This window comes from Oncorhynchus gorbuscha, linkage group LG07 (genome assembly GCF_021184085.1).
Source record: "Oncorhynchus gorbuscha isolate QuinsamMale2020 ecotype Even-year linkage group LG07, OgorEven_v1.0, whole genome shotgun sequence".
NCBI lineage: Eukaryota > Metazoa > Chordata > Actinopteri > Salmoniformes > Salmonidae > Oncorhynchus > Oncorhynchus gorbuscha.
Window position 1 is genome coordinate 77,550,797 of NC_060179.1, and position 20,634 is coordinate 77,571,430.

The following is a 20,634-nucleotide window of genomic DNA, read 5'->3' on the forward strand; positions in this document are numbered from 1 at the left end:
GCTATTACAGACTCAGGATGTATACCCTCTCTGTTTAGGGCAGGCTATTACAGACTCAGGATGTATATCCTCTCTGTTTAGGGCAGGCTATTACAGACTCAGGATGTATATCCTCTCTGTTTAGGGCAGGCTATGACAGACTCAGGATGTATACACTCTCTGTTTAGGGCAGGCTATGACAGACTCAGGATGTATATCCTCTCTGTTTAGGGTAGGCTATGACAGACTCAGGATGTATATCCTCTCTGTTTAGGGCAGGCTATGACAGACTCAGGATGTATATCCTCTCTGTTTAGGGTAGGCTATGACAGACTCAGGATGTATATCCTCTCTGTTTAGGGCAGGCTATGACAGACTCAGGATGTATACCCTCTCTGTTTAGGGCAGGCTATTACAGACTCAGGATGTATATCCTCTCTGTTTAGGGCAGGCTATGACAGACTCAGGATGTATATCCTCTCTGTTTAGGGCAGGCTATGACAGACTCAGGATGTATATCCTCTCTGTTTAGGGCAGGCTATGACAGACTCATTTCACCCTGGAGAAGCTCCCCAACCAGGGGAATGGGGAAGGCTGTCTGGAAATCAAATCAAATTATATTGATCACATACACATATTTAGCAGATGTTATTGCAGGTGTAGCAAAATGCTTGTGTTCCTACTGTAGCACCAACAGTACAGTAATATCTAAGAATTCACAACAATACACACAAATCTAGAAGAATGAAATTAATAAATAATAGACTGAGCACTGTCGGGGGTGGCATCGACTTAAATACAGTAAAATAGAAAACGGTCTACACATATGAGATGAGTAAAGCAGTATGTAAACATTATTAAAGTGATTAGTGTTCCATTATTAAAGTGACCAGTGATTCCATGTCTATGTATATAGAGCAGCAGCCTCTAAGGTGCAGGGTTGTGTAACTGGGTGGAAGCCAGCTAGTGATGGATATTTAACAGTCTGATGGCCTTGAGATAGAGACTGAAAAACAGCTTCTCGGTCCCAGCTGTGATGAACCTGTACTGACCTCGCTCAGGTGGTTGATGTCCTTGATGATTTTTTTGTCCTTCCTGCGACATCGGGTGCTGTAGGTGTCCTGGAGGGCAGGTAGTTTGCCCCCGGTGATACATTGGGCAGACACCACCACCCTCTGGGTGTTGAATGCTGAGCTATAGTTAATGAACAGCAATCTTACATTAGGTATTCCTCTTGTCCAGATAGGATGGGGCAGTGGGCGGTGGGCAGTGGGCGGTGGGCGGTGGGCAGTGCGCGGTGGGCAGTGGGCAGTGGGCGGTGGGCAGTGGGCGGTGGGCAGTGCGATGGCATCGTCTGTGGATCTATTGGTGCGGTAAGTGTCAGGTAGAGGTGATATGATCCTTATTAACTAGCCTCTCAAAGCACTTCATGATGACAGAAGTGAGTGCTACGGGGCGATAGTCATTTAGTTCAGTTACCTTTGCTTTCTTGTGTACAGGAACAATAGTTGACATCTTGAAGCATGTGGAGACAGCAGACTTAGATAGGGAGAGATTGAATATGTCCATAAACACTCCATCCAACTGGTCTGTGCAAGCTCTGAGGACGCAGCTAGGGATGACGTCTGGGCTGGCAGCCTTGTGAGGGTTAACACTCTTAAAATGTCTTACTCACGTCGGCCATGGAGAATGAAAGGCCACAGTCCTTGTAGCAGGCCACGTCGGCCATGGAGAAGGAGAGGCCACAGTCCTTGTAGCAGGCCACGTCGGCCATGGAGAAGGAGAGGCCACAGTCCTTGTAGCAGGCCACGTCCGCCATGGAGAAGGAGAGGCCACAGTCCTTGTAGCAGGCCACGTCCGCCATGAAGAAGGAGAGGCCACAGTCCTTGTAGCAGGCCACGTCGGCCATGGAGAAGGAGAGCCCACAGTCCTTGTAGCAGGCCACGGAGAAGGAGAGCCCACAGTTCTTGTAGCAGGCCACGTCGGCCATGGAGAAGGAGAGCCCACAGTCCTTGTAGCAGGCCACGTCGGCCATGGAGAAGGAGAGCCCACAGTTCTTGTAGCAGGCCACGTCGGCCATGGAGAAGGAGAGCCCACAGTCCTTGTAGCAGGCCACGTCGGCCACGGAGAAGGAGAGCCCACAGTCCTTGTAGCAGGCCATGGAAAAGGAGAGCCCACAGTCCTTGTAGCAGGCCATGGAGAAGGAGAGCCCACAGTCCTTGTAGCAGGCCATGGAAAAGGAGAGCCCACAGTCCTTGTAGCAGGCCATGGAAAAGGAGAGCCCACAGTCCTTGTAGCAGGCCATGGAAAAGGAGAGCCCACAGTCCTTGTAGCAGGCCATGGAGAAGGAGAGCCCACAGTCCTTGTAGCAGGCCATGGAGAAGGAGAGCCCACAGTCCTTGTAGCAGGCCACGGAGAAGGAGAGCCCACAGTCCTTGTAGCAGGCCACGTTGGTGGCACTGTGTTATCCTCGAAGTGGGTGAAGAAGGTGCTTGTCCAGAAGCAAGACGTCGGTATCCGTGACATGACTGGTTTTCCCTTCGTAGCCCGTGATTGTCTGTAGACCCTGCCACATACGTCTCGTGTTTGAGCCGTTAAATTGCGACTCCACTTTGTCTCTATACTGACAGTTTTCCTGTTTGACTGCCTTATGGAGGGAATAACTACACTGTTTGTATTCGTCCTTATTCCCAGTCACTTTGACATGGTTAATGCGGTGGTTCTTGCTTTCAGTTTTGCGCGAATGCTGCCACCTGTCCACGTTTTCTAGTTTGGGTAGGTTTAAATAGTCACAGTGGGTTGTGAACTCTCAACCAGACTGTACTGTTAATAGACATCATGGAGGCGTTACAAGCTTCTAGAATATTCCCAGCAAATTAGTAGTAGTGACAACGGACTCTCCCATCATCTCCCCGTCCCTCTGTCTCTATTCCTCTCACGCCCTATTATCTCTGTCCCTGTCCCTCGGTCTCTATTCCTCTCTCACCCTATTATCTCTGTCCCTGTCCCTCGGTCTCTATTCCTCTCACGCCCTATTATCTCTGTCCCTGTCCCTCGGTCTCTATTCCTCTCTCACCCTATTATCTCTGTCCCTGTCCCTCTGTCTCTATTCCTCTCTCACCCTATTATCTCTGTCCCTGTCCCTCGGTCTCTATTCCTCTCACGCCCTATTATCTCTGTCCCTGTCCCTCGGTCTCTATTCCTCTCTCACCCTATTATCTCTGTCCCTGTCCCTCTGTCTCTATTCCTCTCTCACCCTATTATCTCTGTCCCTGTCCCTCGGTCTCTATTCCTCTCACGCCCTATTATCTCTGTCCCTGTCCCTCTGTCTCTATTCCTCTCTCACCCTATTATCTCTGTCCCTGTCCCTCTGTCTCTATTCCTCTCTCACCCTATTATCTCTGTCCCTGTCCCTCTGTCTCTATTCCTCTCTCACCCTATTATCTCTGTCCCTGTCCCTCTGTCTCTATTCCTCTCTCACCCTATTATCTCTGTCCCTGTCCCTCTGTCTCTATTCCTCTCTCACCCTATTATCTCTGTCCCTGTCCCTCTGTCTCTATTCCTCTCACGCCCTATTATCTCTGTCCCTGTCCCTCGGTCTCTATTCCTCTCTCACCCTATTATCTCTGTCCCTGTCCCTCGGTCTCTATTCCTCTCTCACCCTATTATCTCTGTCCCTGTCCCTCGGTCTCTATTCCTCTCTCACCCTATTATCTCTGTCCCTGTCCCTCGGTCTCTATTCCTCTCTCACCCTATTATCTCTGTCCCTGCCCCTCTGTCTCTATTCCTCTCACGCCCTATTATCTCTGTCCCTGTCCCTCGGTCTCTATTCCTCTCTCACCCTATTATCTCTGTCCCTGTCCCTCGGTCTCTATTCCTCTCTCACCCTATTATCTCTGTCCCTGCCCCTCTGTCTCTATTCCTCTCTCACCCTATTATCTCTGTCCCTGTCCCTCGGTCTCTATTCCTCTCTCACCCTATTATCTCTGTCCCTGTCCCTCGGTCTCTATTCCTCTCTCGCCCTATTATCTCTGTCCCTGTCCCTCGGTCTCTATTCCTCTCACGCCCTATTATCTCTGTCCCTGTCCCTCGGTCTCTATTCCTCTCTCACCCTATTATCTCTGTCCCTGTCCCTCGGTCTCTATTCCTCTCTCACCCTATTATCTCTGTCCCTGTCCCTCGGTCTCTATTCCTCTCTCACCCTATTATCTCTGTCCCTGCCCCTCTGTCTCTATTCCTCTCACGCCCTATTATCTCTGTCCCTGTCCCTCGGTCTCTATTCCTCTCTCACCCTATTATCTCTGTCCCTGTCCCTCGGTCTCTATTCCTCTCTCACCCTATTATCTCTGTCCCTGTCCCTCTGTCTCTATTCCTCGCTCACCCTATTATCTCTGTCCCTGTCCCTCTGTCTCTATTCCTCTCTCGCCCTATTATCTCTGTCCCTGCCCCTCTGTCTCTATTCCTCTCACGCCCTATTATCTCTGTCCCTGTCCCTCGGTCTCTATTCCTCTCTCACCCTATTATCTCTGTCCCTGTCCCTCTGTCTCTATTCCTCGCTCACCCTATTATCTCTGTCCCTGTCCCTCTGTCTCTATTCCTCTCTCACCCTATTATCTCTGTCCCTGCCCCTCTGTCTCTATTCCTCTCACGCCCTATTATCTCTGTCCCTGTCCCTCGGTCTCTATTCCTCTCTCACCCTATTATCTCTGTCCCTGTCCCTCGGTCTCTATTCCTCTCTCACCCTATTATCTCTGTCCCTGCCCCTCTGTCTCTATTCCTCTCACGCCCTATTATCTCTGTCCCTGTCCCTCGGTCTCTATTCCTCTCTCACCCTATTATCTCTGTCCCTGTCCCTCTGTCTCTATTCCTCTCTCACCCTATTATCTCTGTCCCTGCCCCTCTGTCTCTATTCCTCTCACGCCCTATTATCTCTGTCCCTGTCCCTCGGTCTCTATTCCTCTCTCACCCTATTATCTCTGTCCCTGTCCCTCGGTCTCTATTCCTCTCTCACCCTATTATCTCTGTCCCTGTCCGGTCTCTATTCCTCTCTCACCCTATTATCTCTGTCCCTGCCCCTCTGTCTCTATTCCTCTCACGCCCTATTATCTCTGTCCCTGTCCCTCGGTCTCTATTCCTCTCTCACCCTATTATCTCTGTCCCTGTCCCTCTGTCTCTATTCCTCGCTCACCCTATTATCTCTGTCCCTGTCCCTCTGTCTCTATTCCTCTCTCACCCTATTATCTCTGTCCCTGCCCCTCTGTCTCTATTCCTCTCACGCCCTATTATCTCTGTCCCTGTCCCTCGGTCTCTATTCCTCTCTCACCCTATTATCTCTGTCCCTGTCCCTCGGTCTCTATTCCTCTCTCACCCTATTATCTCTGTCCCTGTCCCTCTGTCTCTATTCCTCGCTCACCCTATTATCTCTGTCCCTGTCCCTCTGTCTCTATTCCTCTCTCACCCTATTATCTCTGTCCCTGCCCCTCTGTCTCTATTCCTCTCACACCCTATTATCTCTGTCCCTGCCCCTCTGTCTCTATTCCTCTCACGCCCTATTATCTCTGTCCCTGTCCCTCTGTCTCTATTCCTCTCTCACCCTATTATCTCTGTCCCTGTCCCTCGGTCTCTATTCCTCTCACGCCCTATTATCTCTGTCCCTGTCCCTCGGTCTCTATTCCTCTCTCACCCTATTATCTCTGTCCCTGTCCCTCGGTCTCTATTCCTCTCTCACCCTATTATCTCTGTCCCTGTCCCTCGGTCTCTATTCCTCTCTCACCCTATTATCTCTGTCCCTGCCCCTCTGTCTCTATTCCTCTCTCACCCTATTATCTCTGTCCCTGTCCCTCGGTCTCTATTCCTCTCTCACCCTATTATCTCTGTCCCTGTCCCTCGGTCTCTATTCCTCTCTCGCCCTATTATCTCTGTCCCTGTCCCTCGGTCTCTATTCCTCTCACGCCCTATTATCTCTGTCCCTGTCCCTCGGTCTCTATTCCTCTCACGCCCTATTATCTCTGTCCCTGTCCCTCGGTCTCTATTCCTCTCTCACCCTATTATCTCTGTCCCTGTCCCTCGGTCTCTATTCCTCTCACGCCCTATTATCTCTGTCCCTGTCCCTCGGTCTCTATTCCTCTCTCACCCTATTATCTCTGTCCCTGTCCCTCTGTCTCTATTCCTCTCTCACCCTATTATCTCTGTCCCTGTCCCTCTGTCTCTATTCCTCTCTCACCCTATTATCTCTGTCCCTGTCCCTCTGTCTCTATTCCTCTCTCACCCTATTATCTCTGTCCCTGTCCCTCGGTCTCTATTCCTCTCTCACCCTATTATCTCTGTCCCTGCCCCTCTGTCTCTATTCCTCTCACGCCCTATTATCTCTGTCCCTGTCCCTCGGTCTCTATTCCTCTCTCACCCTATTATCTCTGTCCCTGTCCCTCGGTCTCTATTCCTCTCTCACCCTATTATCTCTGTCCCTGCCCCTCTGTCTCTATTCCTCTCTCACCCTATTATCTCTGTCCCTGTCCCTCGGTCTCTATTCCTCTCTCACCCTATTATCTCTGTCCCTGTCCCTCGGTCTCTATTCCTCTCTCACCCTATTATCTCTGTCCCTGTCCCTCGGTCTCTATTCCTCTCACGCCCTATTATCTCTGTCCCTGTCCCTCGGTCTCTATTCCTCTCTCACCCTATTATCTCTGTCCCTGTCCCTCGGTCTCTATTCCTCTCTCACCCTATTATCTCTGTCCCTGTCCCTCGGTCTCTATTCCTCTCTCACCCTATTATCTCTGTCCCTGCCCCTCTGTCTCTATTCCTCTCACGCCCTATTATCTCTGTCCCTGTCCCTCGGTCTCTATTCCTCTCTCACCCTATTATCTCTGTCCCTGTCCCTCGGTCTCTATTCCTCTCTCACCCTATTATCTCTGTCCCTGTCCCTCTGTCTCTATTCCTCGCTCACCCTATTATCTCTGTCCCTGTCCCTCTGTCTCTATTCCTCTCTCACCCTATTATCTCTGTCCCTGCCCCTCTGTCTCTATTCCTCTCACGCCCTATTATCTCTGTCCCTGTCCCTCGGTCTCTATTCCTCTCTCACCCTATTATCTCTGTCCCTGTCCCTCTGTCTCTATTCCTCGCTCACCCTATTATCTCTGTCCCTGTCCCTCTGTCTCTATTCCTCTCTCACCCTATTATCTCTGTCCCTGCCCCTCTGTCTCTATTCCTCTCACGCCCTATTATCTCTGTCCCTGTCCCTCGGTCTCTATTCCTCTCTCACCCTATTATCTCTGTCCCTGTCCCTCGGTCTCTATTCCTCTCTCACCCTATTATCTCTGTCCCTGCCCCTCTGTCTCTATTCCTCTCACGCCCTATTATCTCTGTCCCTGTCCCTCGGTCTCTATTCCTCTCTCACCCTATTATCTCTGTCCCTGTCCCTCTGTCTCTATTCCTCTCTCACCCTATTATCTCTGTCCCTGCCCCTCTGTCTCTATTCCTCTCACGCCCTATTATCTCTGTCCCTGTCCCTCGGTCTCTATTCCTCTCTCACCCTATTATCTCTGTCCCTGTCCCTCGGTCTCTATTCCTCTCTCACCCTATTATCTCTGTCCCTGTCCCTCGGTCTCTATTCCTCTCTCACCCTATTATCTCTGTCCCTGCCCCTCTGTCTCTATTCCTCTCACGCCCTATTATCTCTGTCCCTGTCCCTCGGTCTCTATTCCTCTCTCACCCTATTATCTCTGTCCCTGTCCCTCTGTCTCTATTCCTCGCTCACCCTATTATCTCTGTCCCTGTCCCTCTGTCTCTATTCCTCTCTCACCCTATTATCTCTGTCCCTGCCCCTCTGTCTCTATTCCTCTCACGCCCTATTATCTCTGTCCCTGTCCCTCGGTCTCTATTCCTCTCTCACCCTATTATCTCTGTCCCTGTCCCTCGGTCTCTATTCCTCTCTCACCCTATTATCTCTGTCCCTGTCCCTCTGTCTCTATTCCTCGCTCACCCTATTATCTCTGTCCCTGTCCCTCTGTCTCTATTCCTCTCTCACCCTATTATCTCTGTCCCTGCCCCTCTGTCTCTATTCCTCTCACACCCTATTATCTCTGTCCCTGCCCCTCTGTCTCTATTCCTCTCACGCCCTATTATCTCTGTCCCTGTCCCTCTGTCTCTATTCCTCTCTCACCCTATTATCTCTGTCCCTGTCCCTCGGTCTCTATTCCTCTCACGCCCTATTATCTCTGTCCCTGTCCCTCGGTCTCTATTCCTCTCTCACCCTATTATCTCTGTCCCTGTCCCTCGGTCTCTATTCCTCTCTCACCCTATTATCTCTGTCCCTGTCCCTCGGTCTCTATTCCTCTCTCACCCTATTATCTCTGTCCCTGCCCCTCTGTCTCTATTCCTCTCTCACCCTATTATCTCTGTCCCTGTCCCTCGGTCTCTATTCCTCTCTCACCCTATTATCTCTGTCCCTGTCCCTCGGTCTCTATTCCTCTCTCACCCTATTATCTCTGTCCCTGTCCCTCGGTCTCTATTCCTCTCACGCCCTATTATCTCTGTCTGTCCCTCGGTCTCTATTCCTCTCATGCCCTATTATCTCTGTCCCTGTCCCTCGGTCTCTATTCCTCTCTCACCCTATTATCTCTGTCCCTGTCCCTCGGTCTCTATTCCTCTCACGCCCTATTATCTCTGTCCCTGTCCCTCGGTCTCTATTCCTCTCTCACCCTATTATCTCTGTCCCTGTCCCTCTGTCTCTATTCCTCTCTCACCCTATTATCTCTGTCCCTGTCCCTCTGTCTCTATTCCTCTCTCACCCTATTATCTCTGTCCCTGTCCCTCTGTCTCTATTCCTCTCTCACCCTATTATCTCTGTCCCTGTCCCTCTGTCTCTATTCCTCTCTCACCCTATTATCTCTGTCCCTGTCCCTCTGTCTCTATTCCTCTCACGCCCTATTATCTCTGTCCCTGTCCCTCGGTCTCTATTCCTCTCTCACCCTATTATCTCTCCCTCTTTTTCTCATTGTTAACATCTTTTCAACATTCACTTGACTACCCTCATTCTATTGGATTTCATTTGAGGGTATTTTTGTGCAGATCTGTTTTACCATTTAGAAAGTAAATTATTTTATGTATCTAGTCCTCTCATTTGAATATATCATACATATATTTGGACAAATTCACTTATTACACAATACATGTTCACTAATAGACCTAGCATCAAAGCGACCAAATCATAAACGTACCTAGTGGTTTCCCACAATATCTAAGAGATGAGTTGTAATAGAAGACTGTGTAGCAGTCAGACCCGAAAGAGAACAAAGAGGTTACCAGAGAGGTCTGCTCTTTCCTGTGCTCTCCCATGAGCAGGGTTGGGAAGTAACAGATTACATGTAACGGATTACAAAAAAAAGTACAGAAAAAAGATTGTAAAATCAGATTACAGATACTTTTTACCAACTAGATGATTACTTCTAGGATTACTTTTAAATTAAGGATTCGGCTATTTATTATATTATATATTATATATTATATGCCATTTAGCAGACGCTTTTATCCAAAGCGACTTACAGTCATGTGTGCATACATTCTACGTATGAGTGGTCCCGGGGATCTTTCAGCCACACCTGTTGCCGACAGGTGTATAAAAATCGAGCACAGAGCCATGCAACCTCCGTAGACAAACATTGGAAGTAGAATGGTCTTACTGAAGAGCTCAGTGACTTTCAACGTGGCACCATCATAGGATGCCACCTTTCCAACAAGTCAGTGTCAAATTTCTGCCCTGCTAGATAGAGCTGCCCCGGGCAACTGTAAGTGCCTGTTTTGTGAAGTGGAAACGTCTAGGAGCAACAACGGCTCAGCCGCAAAGTGGTAGGCCACACAAGCTGACAGAATGTGACCGCCAAGTGCAGAAGTGCGTAAAAATCGTCTGTCATCAGTTGCAACGCTCACTGCCGAGTTCCAAACTGTCTCTGGAGGCAACGTCCGCACAAAAACTGTTCCTCTGTAGCTTCATGAAATGGGTTTCCATGGCCGAGCAGCCGCACACAAGCCTAAGATCACCATGCACAATACCAAGCGTCGGGTGGAGGGGTGTAAAGCTCACTGCCATTGGACTCTGGAGCAGTGGAAGCGCGTTCTCTGGACTCATGAATCACGCTTCACCATCTGGCAGTCCAACCGACGAGTATGGGTTTGGTGGATGCCAGGAGAACGCTACCTGCCACAATGCATTGTGCCAACAGTAAAGTTCGGTGGAGGAGGAATAATGGTCTGGGTCTGGTTTAATGGTTCGGGCTGGGCCCCTTAGTTCCAGTGAAGGGAAATCTTGATGCTACAACATACAATGACATTCTAGCCGATTCTGTGATTCAAACTTTGTGGCAACAGTTTGGGGAAGGCTCTTTCCTGTTTCATCATGATTATAGTCCTCGCTTTGTGCAGAAGAGAATTAAGATCTTGTTTGTCGAGATCGGTGTGGAAGAACTTGACTGGGCTGCACAGAGCCTCAACCCCATCAAACACCTTTGGAATGAATTGGAACGCCGACTGCGAGCCAGGCCTAAACGCTGAACATCAGTGCCCGACCTCACTAATGCTGTTGTGGCTGAATGGAAGCAAGTCCCTGCAGCAATGTTCCAACATCTAGTGAACAGCCTTCCCAGAAAAGTGAAGGCTGTTATAGCAGCAAAGAGGGGACCAACTTTGGAATGAGATGTTCGAAGAGCTGGTGTCCACATACTTTTGGTTGTGTTGTGCCTTCGGAAAGTATTCAGACCCCTTGACTTTTTCCAAATGTTGTTATATTACAGCCTTATTTTAAAATGGATAAACCAAATAATAATCCTCAGCCACACACACACACACACACACACACACACACACACACACACACACACACACACACACACACACACACACACACACACACACACACACACACACACACACACACACACACACACACACACACACACATACCCCATAATGACAAAGTGAAAACAGGTTTTTAGAAATACCAAATTTACATAAGTATTCAGACCCTTTGCTATGAGACCTGAAATTGAGCTCAGGTGCATCTTTTTTCCATTGATCATCATTGAGATTTTTCTACAATTTGATTAGAGTCCCCCTATGGTAAATTCAATTGATTGGACATGATTTGGAAAGGCACACAGCTGTCTATGAAAGCTTCCCCAGTTGACAGTGCATGTCAAAACCAAGCCATAAGGTCAAAGGAATTGTATGTAGAGCTCCGAGACAGGATTGTGTCGAGCACAGATCTGGCGAAGGGTACCAAAACAATTCTGCAGCATTGAAGGTCCCCATGTAACAGTGGCCTCCATCATTCTAAAATGGAAGAATTTGGAACTACCAAGATTCTTCCTGGAGCTGGACTCCCAGCCGAACTGAGCAATCTTGGGAGAAGGGCCTTGGTCAGGGAGATGACCAAGAACCCGATGGTCACTATGACTAGAGCTCTAGAGTTCCTTTGTGGCGATGGAAGAACCTTCCAGGTGGACATCCATCTCTGCAGCACTCCACCAATCAGGCTTTATGGTAGAGTGGCCAGACGGAAGTCACTCCTCAGTAAAAGGAACATGACAGCCTGCTTGGAGTTTGCCAAAAGCCACCTAAAAAGACTCAGACCATGAGAATAAATATTATCCGGTCTGATGAAACCAAGCGTCATGTCTGGAAATAACCTGGCATCATCCCTACGGTGAAGCACGGTGGTAGCAGCATCATGTTGTGGGGATGTTGTTCAGCGGCAGGGACTGAGGGACTAGTGAAGCATGGTGGTGGCACCATCCCTACGGTGAAGCACGGTGGTAGCAGCATCATGTTGTGGGGATGTTGTTTAGCGGCAGGGACTGAGGGACTAGTGAAGCATGGTGGTGGCACCATCCCTACGGTGAAGCACGGTGGTAGCAGCATCATGTTGTGGGGATGTTGTTCAGCGGCAGGGACTGAGGGACTAGTGAAGCATGGTGGTGGCACTATCCCTACAGTGAAGCATGGTCGTGGCACCATCCCTACGGTGAAGCATGGTGGTGGCAGCATCATGTTGTGGGGATGTTGTTCAGCGGCAGGGACTGGGAGACTAGTGAAGCATGGTGGTGGCACCATCCCTATGGTGAAGCATGGTGTTGGCAGCATCATGTTGTGGGGATGTTGTTCAGTGGCAGGGACTGAGGGACTAGTGAAGCATGGTGGTGGCACTATCCCTACAGTGAAGCATGGTCGTGGCACCATCCCTACGGTGAAGCATGGTGGTGGCAGCATCATGTTGTGGGGATGTTGTTCAGCGGCAGGGACTGGGAGACTAGTGAAGCATGGTGGTGGCACCATCCCTATGGTGAAGCATGGTGTTGGCAGCATCATGTTGTGGGGATGTTGTTCAGTGGCAGGGACTGAGGGACTAGTGAAGCATGGTGGTGGCACTATCCCTACAGTGAAGCATGGTGGTGGCACCATCCCTATGGTGAAGCATGGTGTTGGCATGTTGTGGGGATGTTGTTCAGTGGCAGGTGGCAGGGACTAGTCAGGGTCGAGAAAAAGATGAACGGACCAAAGTACAGAGAGATCCTTGATGAAAACCTACAGACCTCAGACTGGGGCGACGGTTCACCCTCCAACAGCGCAACAACCCTAAGCACACAGCCAAGACCATGCAGGAGTGGCTTCGGGACAAGTCTCAATCTTAGGCTGAAGGTAGGGAGGGGTAGTACATCTTGCTGCCCTGTGGGCAAGTACCATGGTCTGGTAGTGGATGCGAGCATTGACTGGAAGCCAGTGGAATGTGCAGAGGATGGAACAAGCAGGGAGCTGGGAGCCCAGCCAACAGTGAGTTGCAGTAGTCCAGACGCGAGATGACAAGTGCCTGGATTAGGATGTGCCACTTGCTGTGTGAGGTAGGATTGTACACTACGGACGTTGTAGTGCATGAACCTGCAGGAGAGAGTCACTGCTTTGATGTTTGCAGAGAATGACAGGGTGTTGTCCAGGGTCACGCCAAAGTTCTTTGACTCTGGGAGGGCGCGACACTGTGGAGTTGTTAACCGTGATGGAGAGGTCTTGGAGTGGGCAGGCCTTTTCCGGCAGGTGTGTGTGTGTGTGTGTGTGTGTGTGTGTGTTAAAGAATGATTAAATTAAAAACTTTATTTTATATATATATATATATATATATATATATATATAAAATAAAGTTTTTAATTTAATCATTCTTTAACACACACACACACACACACATATATGCATGTATATGTTAAAGAATAGGACTAAATTAAACTTGATTTAAATAAAGTTATAATTTATTTAGTCTTATTCATTAAGTTATATTTTTGGTTTGAGATGGAGAAGGGAATCCAACATTTCAATGAACAATTTGTAGACTGGAATTAAAGCCAGACTAAGTCAATGGCACAGCTGCAACTTTCCAGGCAGAAGATAAAACTCCTTCAAATGTTGACCTTTGGTTGTGTTGACAACCAAACACAATTCAATATCATTTTTTGAAGTACAATAAATGTCTTATTAACAAGGATTCATATCTCCAACTCAACCTAAAATAAAAGTTAAAGAATGGGATTAAACCAGTGGCTCAGAACTATCCAAACAATAAATACATTTCAGTTGAATGTTGATATTTGGTTGCGTTGTCAACCAAACACAATATTACTTTTGTAATCCAGTAAATTGCCTGAAGTTAAGGCCATTTTACAAACTAATGTAACATTCAACCATAATACAATAAAACATACATGCCCACATTGAGGTTACTCGTAACTAATATATATAATATTAAATATATAAATAATATCTTATATAATCATATAAAGTGTGCATGTTCAAGATAGCATGAATAGGTCGCCACAGGACTGTGATAATCTGTACAGAATCTCCAACGGCATTGATCACTTGCACCATGTAGTTTTAATGTAATCTCAAGTGTCATCCAGGTCATTTGGTTCTGCTGTCAGATAAAGTTATAACACAATCTGTTGAATAAATAAACCAAATATCTGACATTCTATTAACATTTTCAACTTTGCTGTGCTTTTAAAATGGTGGAAAGCAAAGTTATTAGACATGTTGTGACAACTAAACCAAAATTCTGACATTGTTTTTTAATTGGAATTTAGTCGTGCTTTTATATGGTTGAACACATAGTGTTAATAACACTCTGGTAATTCAACTAACGTTTGGCTGTCTTTTTGTGTGGGTGAATATAGGTTGTAATCTCAACCAAATATTATCCATGTTTAAATGACGTGGTGCGCCCAGTGGGTGGTCACTAGCTGGCACAGCCACAAAGTCATAACACCGAATTTGAAACCTAACCACACTGCTAACCATAATGCTTAACCGTTACCTTAAATTAAGACCAAAAATATCCTTTTTGTTTTCATACATTTTTACAATACAGAACATGTTGACTTTGCAGCTTTCCCATGTAGTGGAAACCGCTCAGTTCTGGCTCCAGGACGAGACTCATGCCAAGAAACGTCAACCTGCGAACTGCTGCATCATGCGGATCCCAGCCTATGGAATAAAAGTTTGAGGTAGTTCCTCTCTTCTAAACTCCACTGTGGTATAGTGCTCTGTACTGTCAAAAACACATTTATTTTAAGGTGGGGCTTTTATTGATCAATCGAATTTGTGCTGATTCCACAAAAATATTGATAGGCCTTACAGACGCATGCTAAAACTCGTACACTTTTGATAAGACTTAAAAAAGCTGCAAACTATCGAGTTATCAAAAAGTGTCCCGAACAAAAACATAAACATTAGGTCTATAGCAAATGCAGCATATGGCATACATTTTAACATGCAAATAGCACATTTTGGTAGTGCTGAAATGAAAAGGATTCCATTCCATGAGAGCAGCATTTCCTTTTCAACTGGAAGCAATAAGCCCAATCAGTCCTCCAGGACAACAAAGTCATAAACAACAGAGTAGGCTATTAATAAGCCCAATCAGTCCTCCAGGACAACAAAGTCATAAACAACAGAGTAGGCTATTAATAAGCCCAATCAGTCCTCCAGGACAACAAAGTCATAAACAACAGAGTAGGCTATTAATAAGCCCAATCAGTCCTCCAGGACAACAAAGTCATAAACAACAGAGTAGGCTATTAATAAGCCCAATCAGTCCTCCAGGACAACAAAGTCATAAACAACAGAGTAGGCTATTAATAAGCCCAATCAGTCCTCCAGGACAACAAAGTCATAAACAACAGAGTAGGCTATTAATAGGCCCAATCAGTCCTCCAGGACAACAAAGTCATAAACAACATAGTAAGCTATTAATAAGTCCATCGTTTTTGGGTTATGCTCCGGTAAAACAATTTGGCTCATCTATATTTCCAAGTCTGATACTTTTAGATCAAGGGGTGGGCCTATGAAATGAATTGGAATGACTGGAAATCTGACAGACTGGTTTTTAATGTAAAGAAAGTCTAATCCTATTATTCTTATTATCTGTAGTGCAAAGCAATGAAGCCTACATAACCAACGCATAAAGTAAAACGCAACAAATTTATGGCCAGCTATGTAAAACTCTAACATTGATTTATCTTAGATATAGATGTCATTCAATTTAAATGTTTGTATTTTTCTAATGCCTCTTAAGGGGAACATAGTCTAAAAGTAATCAGATTACTTTGTGGAGTTTGGGTAATCCAAAAGTTACTTTCCTAATTAAAATTTGTCAGGTAACTAGAACCTAACAAATTACACTTAGAAAGTAACCTACCTAACATTCTTCCTGAGGTACTCTCTCCCCAGGCCTGGAACTAGAAGAGTCCGTCCCTGAGGTACACTCTCCCCAGGCCTGGAACTAGAAGAGTCAGTCCCTGAGGTACTCTCTCCCCAGGCCTGGAACTAGAAGAGTCCGTCCCTGAGGTACACTCTCCCCAGGCCTGGAACTAGAAGAGTCAGTCCCTGAGGTACTCTCTCCCCAGGCCTGGAACTAGAAGAGTCAGTCCCTGAGGTACTCTCTCCCCAGGCCTGGAACTAGAAGAGTCAGTCCCTGAGGTACTCTCTCCCCAGGCCTGGAACTAGAAGAGTCAGTCCCTGAGGTACTCTCTCCCCAGGCCTGGAACTAGAAGAGTCAGTCCCCGAGGTACTCTCTGCTCTCATAAACCGCATTAACATGTCAACAAAATCCTGGGCAGTCAGCTATCTGTATATCCAGGATGAGCAAGTCTGTATTATATACACAAACATAAGATGCACTTTATTGTTTTGTTTTTTTACTTCCAGAGAACAGAAATATCCATTTGTGCTCACAACCTAATTATTGTGTCATGCCCTGCCGTAGCTCTTCTGTTTCCCCTCAGCATTCTTCTTGCAGTGTGTATGATGATTGCTGCGGAAAAACTGTGGCTCGGGCAGTACTGGAGGTATTGACTTATTGGAAAGCATTGGTGTGGGCTTTTCCTGAATAGCTGTCTGATGTCTGAGCTGCCTTCGACCAACACTGGAGAGACTTTTCCCACGGTTGAAGAAACAAGCTTGGACGTGCCTTCGAACCAACGCTAGAGAGAGAGAGAGAGTTTTCCCACGGTTGAAGAAACAAGCTCAGACATGCCCGAAATCAACATCTACCTACCACCTTTAGGGTAGCACACTCAAGTTAAGCAGTTTGAAAATCAATGGGTGGTGAGACATTATATGAGACATTATATGGCCAAGATTTCATTACACTCCTTTTATGTTCAAGTACAAGGTACACTATGGCACATGCATTACATTGTTATCGTGTGGATTTCTTATTTAGGGACGCGGATAAGGGATATTAGAGAGATCGAGAGAGCAAGAGAGATGGGGGGGGGAGAGAGAGAGAGAGATATTACAGTCAACCTCTTATGACAGAGTGCAACAAGTCAGTCAATATCTCCAGTAATATCTCCAGTCATAAAACATATATTGTTTTTTCCCCCCTAGAAGACTGTCAAGCTCTGACACTGGTGGGTGACATCATCAAAGGCCATAATATGTCTTGTCCTTCCGTGATGATCATCCATACTCTGGTCCGAAATGGCACCATATTCCCTAAATAGGGCACTACTTTTGACCAGAGTAATATGGGCCCTAGTCAGAAAGTAGTGCACTATAATAGTGCACCACAGAAGTAGTGCACCATTTGGGACACACTGACCCGCAGACGTCCAAGATGACATGCCCAGCCATGGTCTTATAGTCCACTAATCACAAATATAACCGCATTTCACTTAAAGAATGTGCACTGGCTAGCTAAGGAATGACGACCACTGCGCTTTTCTGGGCTCAGATGACATGTACTGTACCAGCCATAACGAGTTGTGCATAAAATGGACTGCGTGTGATCACTGGTTTGTGTTGCGCAATCAACATATTTTCCTTTCAATATTTCGATTCGTGGTGATCATAACATCAAATCAATCAGAAGTATTTATAAAGCCCTTCTTACATCAGCTGATGTCACAAAGTGCTGTACAGAAACCCAGCCTAAAACCACAAACAGCAAGCAAAGCAGGTGTAGAAGCACGGCGTAGAAGTAATGTTAATTAAAAATTTCTATAAATAAAATGTTTGAAATGAAAATGTATTGTTGGTTTCTTTGTATTTACACTGTTGTAAACTGGACACTCACCCATGTTGTAGCCATATGGAGACTCGCTGGCTCCGTCCTCGAGGCTCGCAAGTATCTCCCCCTTTCCCACATCGCTGTCCCCGACCAGGAGAAACTTGAGCAGAAAATCGTAAGCCTTGGCGGGGCTGGTTCTGTGGTTCATCCTCACGGTGAAGAATGATTATGTTCCATCATGGAACACCGTGTACACGACTGTTCGATCACTTCTTCCGTTTCTCCTCCAACTCGAGATTTGAGCTGTGTGACGCACGAATCAAAGGAGCAAAGAAGAGAGTCAAATTGAATGTGGTGTTCTTCGACTGTTTATATTACGATTCAAAAATAATATCTGGTAACTCACAAAGTCTCCAAAATAGAAGCTTGAATGAAAGCTACAAGTGTCAATTTGGTCACCGAAAGTGACAACACAATGTAATTAAAAATGTATAAAAATGAGCCTACATCTGCAGTGTAATCCACTGTAACATCAAAGCTTGCCGCTCACGCCGAACCTGTTCCTCTGCTCAAATCTTCTTTCCATAAATCCTTCATTCACGCTACCGTGCCTTTAAAGTACCAGAAGCGTCATTTTTTTATAGTCCTGCTTTTGGGTCGCCAGCCACGCTGTTCCGCAGCTCTCTCGGATGTCTGTCGTTTCCTCTCTCCAAACAGGCATGTCTCCAGTAGCCGCAGAGGGTCAAGCCTGGCGCCGCTTTGGTTGGCTCATCCAGCGGGTTGCTAGGGCAGCCTTGAATCGGTAGTAGTCGCTGCAAACGTCAGTCAAAAACCCTAAATACCCATTTGATTACAAGAGAGGGGTGTGACTACCGCTGCTTGCCAAGCCTTGTTCGGTCTGAGTTGGACTCAACGCTAGCCCTGATGAGAGATCAGTGTTAGGGATTTTAACCCTGTAGGAAGGGATAGGATGACCGATGACGGCTGCTTGAACTGATTCCGGGTCAGTATTTGTGGGCGCCCGCAGCAGCCACTGGTTTGGCAGTGGACAGCGTGGCTTGGTTTGTTGTGTTTTGGCTGGGCACGATTTCTGACGTAGCCTAGCGCAGAACAGTTCCGCGGATTTACGGACATTCTTATATTCAGACAACAATCGGACAGCCAGTCTCGCTGTAAAACAGCAGCACATTTTGAGAAAAACAATTACAATCATTTTGATGAGGAAATTATAATTACAAATCGTGTTAAAAGTGATCAATAATAGTATTACCTAATTTAACGGATTAAGTTTTCCCTAAGAAAAAAATGTTAGAGACAATAGACCACATACAATATACATAATTCAGGTAAAATACAAGTGAACTGTACCATTATAAATAAAGGGCTATATTTGATACATTCCTCAATATCAATAAAACAGACCAGGGATCTCTTGTCCTGTGAATAGTGTATGGGGGGTGATTCGTGCCAGAATTAAGCTTTGTGTAGCTACTGATACCTCTCTCCAAGTCACCTAACGTCTTCCTAGCGCCATAAAATACCGGCACGAATTAACATGGACTGTCAATGGAGACAGTACATGTCACGTAGACGTAGTATTCACGCCGTGTAACATGGCATTGACAGGTCACATGTCTGTTTGCTTGTAAGTTCATTATGAAAGATCTATTATTATTATATTATCTAACAATGAACACCTTAAAAAAGTCTACATGTGTTATGTATCAAGTGTTAGTTTAAGTGTCTGTTTAGCTTATTTTTTGAAAATCTCACCATGACCACCTTACAAATATCTACATGTACATGATTTTGTAAAAATATTTTTAATTGTCAGAGTAATCTAATCAATTTCATTTATCGATTTAGCTCAAATAGGCATATCATCTCAATACAAAAATTAGTAGGCTAGTTGATATCGTAGCCAGCCACCATTACGGTGTAGATATGCTGATTTCTCACTTCAATACAAACACAACGGCTTCTTTGTTCGAGGTAGCCCTATTCAGAAACAAGAGGGAGCTTAGGTCTCTAGATGCGCATTCAAAATAACTCGGAACTCGAAAATCTCTGACTTCCGACTTCAGTGCATTCAAGACAATTGGGAACCCTGAAAAAAAACAAGCTCAGACTGGGGAAAATGTTTGTTTTGAGTGGTCATCCAATTCGGAATTCCAATTCAGAAACACTGGCATCTTTCTCTGACCTGAAAACCACTGATGTCATGATTTTACTTCATCCCCCCCCCCCCCCCCCCCCAAGTTCCCAGTTTACCAGTTTAATAGACACAATAGACATGTAGCCTAGTGGTTAGAGTGTTGGGCCACCAAAAGGTTGCTGGATCGAATCCCTGAGCTGACAAGGTAAACATTTGTCGTTCTGCTCCTGGACAAGGCAGTTAACCCACTGCTCCCTGGTAGGCTGTCATTGTAAATAAGAATTTGTTCTTAACTGACTTGTCTAGTTAAATAAAGTTTTAAAAAATCACTGTCACAATGCAATCCTTAGGCTATACATTTCTGTGGTCTTGAATTGAGGGGGTATGTGTGGATATTAGATTAACCCTTGTTATAGATACAGGCAAAAAGCATATGCTACCGCTTGTTTGCTTAGGCTATTCATTTCAGTGCAGTTATGTTCTTACGCATAACCATAGCCTAAACGGAACCCGAAAACACCCCAGCCTGTTTTGATCAACATTTCAGCTGTTTGACATTGATTTAGCCCACAATCGCAGATTTGATACACATGAAGACCTACATTTAATCTAGATTTGACAACAACAAAAAATAGCCTGACTAGGATTCTCACTTTTCCCCACTTCATATTTGTTACCAATTAGGCTAAATCTATTCCTGTTAATAAGCTTTTGTTTTTGCTATTAATTTGCATAGGCTAACCATTGTGTTTAAAATGATTTACCATCTTCTGCTTTTTATGAATAAACAGGTAAAGGGGTAAAAAAATATATATAATTTTGATGCCCTCCCCCCGACACATTAATGTTACATGTGTTACAGATCACAAAGTAATCTAATTTCCACTCCATTCATATGCAAATACATTTGATTTATACACTGGCTTGTATGGCTGGCATGTTTTCATTTAAAACA

At 46.0% G+C, this 20,634-nt stretch overlaps 1 protein-coding gene across 1 annotated transcript in view; it reads right to left on the reverse strand.

Annotated features, from left to right (window-relative positions):
* The window catches only part of LOC124040401 (ras-related protein Rab-40B-like), a 62,379-nt gene extending 43,957 nt beyond the window's left edge, over window positions 1-18,422 (reverse strand). Inside the window, exons 1-2 of the mRNA XM_046357560.1 lie at window positions 18,032-18,422; window positions 17,591-17,827 (exon numbers count right to left, since the gene is read on the reverse strand). Coding sequence (XP_046213516.1) covers window positions 17,591-17,732 — 142 coding nt within the window. The 5' untranslated portion in view covers window positions 17,733-17,827; window positions 18,032-18,422. The remainder of the gene's footprint in view (window positions 1-17,590; window positions 17,828-18,031) is intronic.
* Between the last annotated feature and the right edge of the window lie 2,212 nt (window positions 18,423-20,634).